This window comes from Corapipo altera, unplaced genomic scaffold, assembly GCF_003945725.1.
Source record: "Corapipo altera isolate COAL_440 unplaced genomic scaffold, ASM394572v1 0, whole genome shotgun sequence".
Classification (NCBI taxonomy): domain Eukaryota; kingdom Metazoa; phylum Chordata; class Aves; order Passeriformes; family Pipridae; genus Corapipo; species Corapipo altera.
Genome location: NW_020884872.1, coordinates 87,300,581 through 87,311,594, shown reverse-complemented (window position 1 = coordinate 87,311,594; position 11,014 = coordinate 87,300,581). Strand labels below are relative to the sequence as shown.

Here is an 11,014-nt window from a genome sequence, read left to right as displayed (position 1 = left end):
GGATAGGATAGGATAGGATAGGATAGGATAGGATAGGATAGGATAGGATAGGATGGGATGTGGTGGGGTGGGATAAGACAGTATGAAGAGGGATAGTCTCCAATTCAATCAAAGAAGATTTAGTCTCAGCATACAAAGAAAAGCTTTCTAACAGTAACAATAAAATAGGTAAATATATTGTTATGACTAACAATTTTTATAAATAACTCAGATGACTTTGATAGGATCCATTTGACAAAATTGTAGATATCTGAAATGTAAACATCTGTATCTAAACTCATCATTCTGTACTGCCTTTGTAAAGAGAAACTTTCAGAATACAACTTGTCTCATCTCATCCTAAAGCAGGCACCTGACATAACTCATAAGAAACTCACCTTAAAAGTGCCTGTTTCTCTTCCCTGCCTATAAAGGGAGGCTGAGGTAACAAATTCAGATATAGGCTTTTACCCTGTATTTTTTTAAAGTTGCATCAGAAGCTGTCAGGAACAGTTGAATAGAGATAACTGATCACAGGACTGGATGAGGTATCTCTGAAGGCACATTCCCAATTCTACTTTCAGTGATGCTGTGCTATCATGTAGTGCTGACTTGCTCTAGTCAAGATTTCCATAGTCCAACCACTGGAGAATACTGCCTTCCATTTAGCTCTAAAAAGCTTTCTTATGACTCTTCTAAAGTGCATAAAATGACCAGAATGATGACTTTCACAAATGCTCTATTTTGTTGGACAGCATGTAATAATGGATCACTGTTGTAAATATATCCACAGAGTAAGCTGGATTTGAGCTTCTGTCTTATTTCCTTTATATTTTCAGTCGCGCTTTAAAATAAAAGATTATGTTTGAGGTATAAATCTGACCATTATTAGCTGTAATGTTTAGTTTGCTTCACTGTCTGAGGCTACATCTGTTTTCAAGCACGGGAACTATTGGGTTCTTTGCAAAAAGAAAATATCTCCTTGATTTAGCGCAATAGTCCTGACAATATAGCTGGCTTCAACTCCTATGGAGAAAAACACACTCTTTTTCCTTCCTAAAGCCTCCCTCAAGCAAATCCAATGTAAGAGATGGAAGGATATTAACTTGGATTCACTGAGGAATATTGCTATAGTAATTGCAAGGAGAACATTGATGGAATGCAAACAACATTTCAAAAGAGTCATCACAGAGTTTCCATCAGTTCTTTTCAAGGCAGAATCAGTAACAGCGAGTATTAAGCAAAGAAATTTGAAACTGGGCCCAGAACATTTTAAAGAAAGAACCAAAGCAACTACATATCAACACATGGATACATGGGTTCAGTCAGCTTTCCTTCCCTAAATCTCTTTCTTTAACAACTTTTTTCTTTGTAATCTTGAGAACTGTCTATTCTAGCCAAATTGGATTCTTAGAATGGGTCTATTATTATGGCAGCTGAACACTTCCATGTAACCATTCAAACCATATGGGAAATTATGCACTTAAGGAGCATTTCCAAGAGGCTAGACTTGTAAAAAAAATGGAACTAAGGAAGAGGGAGGGGAAAGGGTTCTCAACAGCCGCATTCATTTGCAGATCATCTTTCTGGACCCCCTTCATTCAGTTGCCTATTTTTTTCCTATTTGACACCAAAAATGTGTTGTCTTCACAGTATTTATAAGCAGGGAATTGCTAACAGTAGTAGAGAAAAGAAGTACAAATCTTCAAGTTGCTGCCATCTCCAGGTTTTTCAATGTCTCCTGTCTCCTCTCTGCTCAAAACACTCTTTGGAGCAGGGATGGTCTTGAACAGTTCCAAGACTACTTTTAAAGCTTAATGAGGAAAATTACAACAATTGGAATTGAGTAGCCCGTTAATTACAGAATTGTTTCCAGAGTAAGCTGACATTAGTCACTGCCAGTTGTCATTCTACATCAGACATTTCTAACAAGTACAAAAAAGACACTGCAGCATAGGAAGTAGGTAAAAAGCTGTGAAAAGGAGGATCTAACGGAACTTGGCTTTCAAAGCCAAGAAAAATTCTCTGACATGCAACCTAAATCCTGACAGTTAAGAACTGGGTGTCCAAATTACTTAGAAAAACTAAGCAGAAACTCTGTCTGACTCTTGATTTGGTAGAGGAAGCTTATTCAAGCTCTAATACACTTAACTACCAGCATCTATTGTTTTTTTGTGTGAAATCTAATATTCTCTGTTCTGGCATTTTATTTGGACAATAATTCTGATCAGGGAATTAAATTTTACCAGCCTTGCATGGTTCAGAGAGCATAGAATGAAGTCAGCAGCCCAATATTCATAATATACTTACTCATAAAATGTTGTCCAACCATTTTCATTGCTTTTAGTGGCAAGGAGACCGGAGTTGCCATGGTAAGTCATCATGGCCACTTCATGCCCCTGTGTTGTTACACTCTTGAGTGCACTGTTGGTACCAATTGTCACCCAGTAGACTTGGCCATCGGGCACCACCAGCCAGAGGGGCATCCCTGTGGAATCTCTTCGGATATTGACTAAATTTCCATTATTGTCAGTGATCAGGGTTATATCTCCATCTCCAGAATAAGTAAAATTGTAAAGATAATCTCCAGTGGTAAGGCTCTGGGTATAAAGGTGCTTCCCACTGGTGTCAAACAAGTAGAGTTCCTGGTCTATGGGCGAGGATAACTCATATAGATTTTGTGTGTTGAGGAATGGCTTGTTTTTCCGAATAAAGCGGATTCTTATATTTCCAAGATCAGCGACATACAGCTCCCCATCTGCACACACCGCCAGGGAGGATGGCGCGTTGAGTTTGGCATCCTTGGCGTAGCCATCGTCCCCCGAGAAGCAGTCACAGTTAGCATCGTTCTTGCAGTCACAGCTGCTCGGGGCACCGGCCACGAGGGAAATCTCTCCATTGGTGGTGACCTGCCTGATGCGGTTGATCTTCTTCTCGTCGGTCTCAGCAATGTACAGGACTCCGTTATGGGAGACAGCCAGGGCGGTGGCAGACTCCAGTGTGGCATGGATTGCTACCTTGCTGAGGAGAAAGTGATCCATGCCTGGCACCTGGCAATGCATGGGCCTCCCCGCCACGATGCGCACTTGGTGGTTCTCAGAGATCTGTAGCACAACATTATTGTCGAGGACGTAGAGTGAATTATCCATGGGATTGACTGCCAGATCCGTGGGCCATTCTAGACGAACCTTAATGGGAAAACAACACAAGGGAATTTTTACAGCAACACATTTTTCCACTGTGTGACTGCTACAAATCAATCACAGTGAGGATGTTTCAACATGGATTAAAGGAAAAATGGGTAAAAGGAAACACAACTAATTTATTACTCCTTGATAGGGTGGCCATAGAGGACAACCTGGATTGAGAGAGGGGGCTTAGTTCCTGGTCATATGAAGTAGACACATGGGGACACCCACACGCTGCATTGGAGCAGTGGTGGGAGCAGGGTGATGGACCGAGGCAAACCATTCTGTGATTTCCCTTCTCCCATGCTTTTTGAATTGATGGAACCTGGACATGATAGAAGAGACCTGGGACCAGAAATTCTGCTGTGTGAAGTGCTATAAAATCAGACACAAAAAATAATGATTTTTTTACTAAAGGTTTTTCCACACAAGTGGCTGAGCTCCTCTGGATAAATGGCAAGGAGGAATAGACACAAAACTGGCAGTTATGACAGCATGTGTGTATGTCTAAGTTATAACCACCGATTTTCTGCTTTATGCTGCAAAAATTAAAAGTAGCAATTCACAGAAATTCAGGTAATTTCAATTCATGGAGAAAAATACTTGTGCCTTCATGGTAATTTTCACATTTTGTTTTAGCATAATGGAAGAATAGGTTCAAGAGTGACACATCACAGTTCTACACTGATAATCCATATACACAAATGAACTGAAACAGGACTAGCAGCACCACAAGTGAGCACTAGAAGGTCTTTACTTCTAGCTCTGTTTCTGAAATACACTGTCTTTTCAAGTGAGTCTACTCTTTTAGTTGCCAAACCTAAGAAATGTTTACCAACAGAATTTAGGGTATTTTTTTTTAATAAAGAATTCTAAGTTATGCATTTTTTTGGTTATTTTACTTTAGGTGTATATAAGGAAAAAAAAGGTCAATGTTGTGCTGATGGGAACCAACCAGTTCCAGGATTGTTTCTTTGTTTTGAACCTTCTTCTCCCACCATCCATCTCAGTTGCTGCTTCTTCTCATTTATCTGATGTGACTATATTTAGGGGAGTATTTTGCAACCTTATTGGAAGGAGGAGTAGATGTCAGCAGGCTGCAGTCCAGCAAACCATCTCTCACTGTGATTTTATTTAAAACCATGAACAAGAAGAGACCAGGTAAGATCTTGAGGAACACAGGAAATTCCTATTTTTTAAAGCCTGTAGTTAAACACCTCTGCTACAGTCATGCTTTACTTTTGATGCTTCTCTTTATGTTTAAATCCCTTTTCAACATTTTTTTTAAGAGATCAGATGCAAGGTATTTAGTTCATTGTCCCTTCTATTGCCTGGATATGTAAAGCTTATTTTCATGGCTAAACAGTGTGCTGAATTCTGTCTGCTCTGGTTCTCTGTTTGCAAAATCTCCTTCCTTTTCTCAGCTCCTGGCCTATTTTAACCCTTCTTGTAGTAAAACATTATAGCCTGTGGTTTTCTCTTCAATAATTCATGCCTCCATCCCTTCCAGTGGTCTTTAAGCTCTGCAGTCTTGAGTTAGCATCAAGAGCTGAGTTTATTCTGAACTGACAAGGGAATTTTCAATTTCTTAAAAACCATTCCTTGTCAACAGTGGCAGCTAAATATTTCATGTCCTCATGTCCCAGGGAGCCTCAGAGACCTGACAGAAAAGACCCTTCTAGCCACTGTAAATGACGAAAAGCTGCTTCCCAACCTGATTTTTGTTTTTTAATTAAACTTGTCTTCAGTGTGTTTCTCCAGAACAGAAGTGGTAGGTAATCTGCCCATCCCAGTACAGGTTAATCTAAAAATAGCTCCTTGATTTTCTGAAGGGAAAAAAAGAGTCTTCAGCTGACACATGTTCATCTCAGAAGTGTTTAAACATGACATTTGTATACACAGAAGCTATGCAGCCTGAAATTAAATAATTTTTAAAGCCTGATTCCACAATGATCTTGTGGTAACTGCCCCTGACATTCACATAAAGAAGAAAAGATGCTCGCAAGATGAAAAACATACTGCAGTGTGGCATTTAACCATCCAAATTTGCTTCTATAGAAGGCACAACAGCTTTTAAACTCATAATTTCATCTTGTTCATAAATTGCAGACAGTGGGAACCAGTTGCAAAGAAGCAAGAATGATTTTTCAAATTAGAGGGAAAACCAAGACAAACAGATTCCATATGAGAGCACAGAAATTATCTAGGTACTTACAAAAAGGAAACCCCATTGACATCTATTGTGGTGGAATAACAGTTCTTAGCCCACCAGCTATGATCTATATTTTCACAGGAGAGGACAACATTCCTGCAGCCAGGCAAACAACAAGTGGCACAAAGGTTTCAAAGGACACTGCCCCTGAACTGGCACAATTTGACAAGTTGGCCAAGGCCCCACAAAATCGAGTGCTGGGCTGTAACAGACTTCTCTTCTGCTCCATCCAGAAGTAAAGCAATCATCACACTGAGATTTCTTTTTCTCTTTTTTTTTTTCTCTCCACCTTTAAGCAGCAGGACTTAAAAGCCCAGGATGCTGGTAGCTGCAACCAATTTGCAATCTGATGCAATTCAAGATTCTTGTTTTCCTGCTGTTGCTAATTTTGGCATCAAGGCCTCCAATCAGTATTTCCTAGATGTTAATTTGATTCAGGTCTAAAATTATGCTGGGCTAAATTAGAATGGGGTAAAAAGAAAAAAAACCTGTGGTTAGCAAAGATGCCAGAGCATGGCAAATAGTCCTACTGAAATGGGTACTGCTGCTGGGTCTTTTTAGTTTAAAGCAACTCATTTCTTGATAAATGAGCCTAAAAAAAATCCTGTCTTTCTAGGAATCTCTGTCTTCCCACTGACTGGGAGCTCTGAAAGAAGTCTCTTCTGTGCTTGGGACATCTTTAAAATCTCAATTACCAGAAATCTATGAATTAGGTCAGTCAGGAGTTTCCTGCATCTTTAAAGGATCTTTTTGATTCAGTCATTTTTATATAATAAAATATGTAGAAATGGAATTCTTGAGCCCTTAACTCTTTGACCTGGGGAGGTACACAGCTGTGCAGACAGGGTAAAGGTATAAGCTTCTATTCTATAGAAACACAACCAAAACACTGTCTTACCTGAGAAATGTCCATAACAGAGTCACAACTGAGAGGCCGAGCAGACGTCAAGTCATTGGAACCCAACACAGTTGAGATGATTCCATTCTGATCAATCCGCCTGATCATAGTGCCATCTACAAAGTAAATCAGCCCAAACTTGTCCACAGTGATGCCTGGGGAGGAACAAAGCAAGACAGTCAGAAAGTGATGGCAACCTGACATGAGATGAATAGAAGATGGTGTGTGGTTTGATGCTCACGAAAGAGACTGCTAGTTTGGTTGGGAGCAATTTATTTTATTAAAAGGGATGAGATGAGAGTTGGGCATGTGGGAGTCCTGGTTATCAAGAGCTTTGAACTGGCACCATTCCATGGAAGGCACTTCCAAATGGTATGTGAAGCAATTCAGAAATCCCTGCTCGCTTCTGGAAAAGGGCATGGTATTCAGTGAACTGCTGAAAGGAAATGCTTTTCTAATAACTGCATGTCTTGCATGTTCAGAAAACTGGTTTTATTGCTTATGGTATGAATGCTAAGCCATGCACATAAAAATGTTACACTGGTGAATCTTTCAAAATTGATGATGACAAAGGCTGTGAAATATCCATCAGGTCAGTCAAATTCCAGATGGATAAATGACGAAGGATTTTCCCAAAGATAACCCTACTAATCTAGTGTTTCACCTGCTTTTAAACTCTGTTAGTGATTCATTCATTGTCCAGACCTCCTCTGTAGACATACTCCTGTCAGTGGATTTGAGGTCTGCTGACAGCAGTTACAGGCTGCTGATTCTCATTTCCTCACCTGCAGATATGTGTCATTTCACCTCCCCCTAAGCATCATTTCTCATGTATTTGTTATCGTAGCACAACCTCCTTTAATCCTCTTTATTCTGGGCTAGCTACCCTCTGCATCTTCCATCAGAGGATTTCATAGTGCTTTACACTTACTAATTAGATCTCATAGCAGTCTGTGAGTGTGATCATCCTAATTTTACATATCACAAAAGTAACAGATAAAGCAATTCTCACAAGGTCACAGAGAAAGTTCATGACTAAGGCAGGAATAAGAAGTTAAAGGCTTTGTTCACCTCTTCTTTATGCTAGTATAAATTAAAATAACTCCACAGATACTAATAGAGTCATCCATCTCATCTACCCTACAGTGGCAGAATGCCACTCAGCATAATGTTTGAGTGTCTTAAAGACACTAAAAGACTGTAAAGGAACAGAAAATTAATGTAGAAGCCTGTATCATCCTTTTCTATGCAAGGGAGAATTCTACTTGGAATACACAAATATTAGGATCTTCCTATTTGGTTTCTTTCACTCTCAGGGTAACAATCACTTGGCAAAAACAGACATCTGCACTGTGCATCTAAGCAAGTATTTGGAGCTTTTCCAATCAGTGGAGAGAAAAATCTACTTCGAGAGTGCAATTCATATTTCCCTAAAGCACATATCCCCAGGAGATTATACGAATCCTGCTAGAAATACCTTTTCCTCCCCATTGACTATAAAAGGAGACTACAGCAAATATCTCCAAAGGAAACATTTATTTTGTACGCAGATTAAATTAGTGAGCTGAATCCTCACTAGACTGTTTTTTTTAGCTGTTATCATGGTGACAGAAATGATGGAAAATCTGTTTCAGATAGAAAGCTTTTAGAATGTTTGAGGAGTGATCAGACCTTGTGTTTCTCCAAAATGCTGTTTTACAGCCAGATCCCCTTGTTTGAAACATTTACCCTCAGTCTCCATGCACTGTGAGCTCTGCTATGAAGTACAGATGCAGCAGTTTACAGATCAAAGATTCTAGATTTTCATAGAGCAGGGACTAATCCTCTGATTGCTTTGGCAATTAAAAGCATAGCCTTCAGCCAGTACTGTAACTATTGCATGGGCTGGAAGCAATGGGGATAGGTAATATGTAGAAAAACATATCATATTTGGTTATATGGAAATCCACAGAAGATAATCTGGCCTGGAAGGAAAACCTCAGACCTAAGTCATTGCTTGAGAGACAGAACAAACTTCTCCATTGGGCTGAGGAAAAGGAAGGGATTCAGACATGGTTGCAACCTGTTAATTCAAAGTCAACTAGGAGTCCGGGAACTGATGCTTCAGGTCACTGAGCTGAATAGGAGCCGTTTGCTATCGCCAGGAGGTAAAACCAGCATTTTGTTACTTCTTTGTAACATCTACCTGTTTGAAGGGTATCATTTTGACCTGGACTGGATAGTTGACCATCAGAGCAGTGTGGTTTCAGAATAGCATCTAGGGCCGTGAGGAAAAAATGACTTGCTGCTTTCAAGATGAAGTTCATTAATTTTAGAGGGGATTATATAGCAGGATTGCTGAGATAATGGATGACAGGACTGAATGACCTAAAAGATTGCTTCTAGTCTTACACTCTAATACCTGTGTTTAACTCATACCAAGATAGGACAGATCTTTGCAGGACCATGAAACAAGAGTCTCAAAGAGGAGCAGAAGGTAACTGCTGCACATCTAAATTTACTGAGGGTGGTGAGGCACTGGCAAAGGTTTTCCAAAGAAATTGTGGCTGCCCCATCCCTGGAAGTATTCAAGCACAGGTTGGACGGGGCTCTGAGCAACCTGGAAGGTGATCCTGTCCATGTCAGGGGTGTTGGAACTAGATGATCTGTACAGTCCCTTCCAACCCAACCATTCTGTGATTTGATAAGTGTTATGGGAGAAGTCACAGTAGTGGTGCCCACTTATTCTCACTACACAATAAAAATACATCAGTTGTATCTTAGCACTTTGTCAAGTGCTTGCAGAGGGATCTGACAGTACAAGCATCAATATCTCACTGGTATCCATGGCTTTCTGGAAGCTGTCTTCACCTACCATGAGATGTGTCAGCACTGTGCCCTGGCTGGCGCCCTGTCCAATGAGTCATCCAGGATACCCACACATGTCACCTGTTGCTGGTATCTGCTGTTGAAGGTTACTGCTCCTCTAATTATTTTGCCAGCGTAAGGACAAGTTCTTTCATGTTTGCTGGTACTTGCCTGACAACTAGGAACACAACTGAGCTCTTTAAGCAATATAGTAGATGTGCTTTTTCGGAAGAGGCATGATAGAGGGTTTAGTTGATCCTAACTGGCTTTTATCAAACACGAGAGTCTCTTACCCATTCCTTGGTTCACAACAAGTATTTTTTAGGGTGTCTGTCCATTAGTTTGTGTGATAAGCCAAAAGCCAGTGAAGGGTGGCAGGCTGGATAATGTGATTTTAAATGAGGTAGAATTTTCTCTCTTACCTAGTTCCACATGTATTGGATTGGACTTATCAGCAGTGTATGCTGACAGTCGCTCAGTGTGTGCAATGCCGGGGTTTGATGGCTGATCTGATTACCCAGTTACAGCAATAATAACTTGGACACACTTTGGTTCTTGAGTCAGCTCTGATCACTTGATAGAGCACAACCTCATTTTGCATTCCAGCTTAGACAAAGAACTTACACACCTGAGTAAGTTAAAGTGGGATAGCAAAGTTACCACTTATCACCCTGCTCCAGGGCAATGGCATGTATATGTGTTCTTATCACAGAGCACTTCTCTGTTTATCCCTCTTTCATGGAGGTTAAGCAATCTCAATTGCCTCACATTTCCTGAGATGTTCTGCAGGGAAGCAGAGTTTCCAGTTTGCCAAAGCCCCAAATTCCTATTTGTACATGCTCCTTGCATGGTAACTACTCCAGTCCCTTCCTAACTTAAGCTGATTGTCTTGGAATCAAAATTAATTACAGAGAGGAGCCCTGCTCTCCCACAGACAAGTCTTTGGATGGATGACTTCTGTGAAGAGGAAGAGAAGCATCTCATGGTTTCTTTGCAGCAGATTGTAGAGGTTAGATTGGATCTTTCTGTGTTTCCTTTCTGATAATGGCACAATTCCAGTGCTGAGAGCTGGCTCCTGCAAATGAGCACAGAAATGAGTAATACACATGTTACATGTGTTAAGCCAAAGGCCTTGGCATGCTTTGGCAGAAGGTCCCTCTCATGTTTCCATAGGAACACAAGGGAATTAAAGATTTTCAGCATATAGCTCAAAGCTCAACCTCACAGCTTCTGAGAGGAAACATCTGCTGCCACTACCCAGGTAGCGTTGCAGAACTTTAGGTTCAGAGATATGAAATACATGAAATCATGCTGGCTCCTCCTGGTTAAACAGAGATCTCTTAAGAAACAAGGGCTTGTAGCCCCATTTGCATCACACCAGTGAGTTGTGATGATAGAAAGTTGTGACATGATGACATTTGCTTGAAATGTCAGGACCTTGTAGTGTGAAGAGGTGACAGCACAACGTTATGCTTCAAAGAGCTACTGGTACATGGTGAGTTTGTCCTAGAATACAAACTGCTAGAAGTGATTACATTGTGCATCTAGCTCTAGTTAGGAAAAAAAGAAGGGGAAAAAAACCTTTTAACTAAAAAAAAGGTGCTTAAAGAAATCTAAATTTAAAGCTTTCTTGTCTGACTGGATGCTGAATGACTGAGTCATAAAATGGCAGATGAAAATCAATGTCAATAAGTACAGAGGAATTCACAGGGGAAGGAGAAAACCTAACTACCCATATGCAATGACAATCTGAAAAAGAGCTCACAGGAATTCCCACAAAAAGTTTTCTGCGAAGATCAGCTTTGTGCTCTGCACTGGCCAAGGAGGGAACTACAGGCAAAGATTAGGAAAGGCACACGGAGAAGAACAGTTAACAGTGATCTGGTCTCA

General features: G+C 40.4%; 1 protein-coding gene across 10 annotated transcripts in view; it reads right to left on the bottom strand.

Moving 5' to 3' along the window:
- Positions 1-11,014, bottom strand: part of TENM4 (teneurin transmembrane protein 4) — a 599,346-nt gene that overhangs the window by 41,589 nt on the left and 546,743 nt on the right. For all 10 annotated transcript variants that reach the window (XM_027664342.1, XM_027664505.1, XM_027664591.1 and 7 more), the window contains 2 exons: positions 6,278-6,432; positions 2,290-3,167 (listed from right to left, as the gene is read on the bottom strand). In XM_027664342.1, coding sequence (XP_027520143.1) covers positions 2,290-3,167; positions 6,278-6,432 — 1,033 coding nt within the window. The remainder of the gene's footprint in view (positions 1-2,289; positions 3,168-6,277; positions 6,433-11,014) is intronic.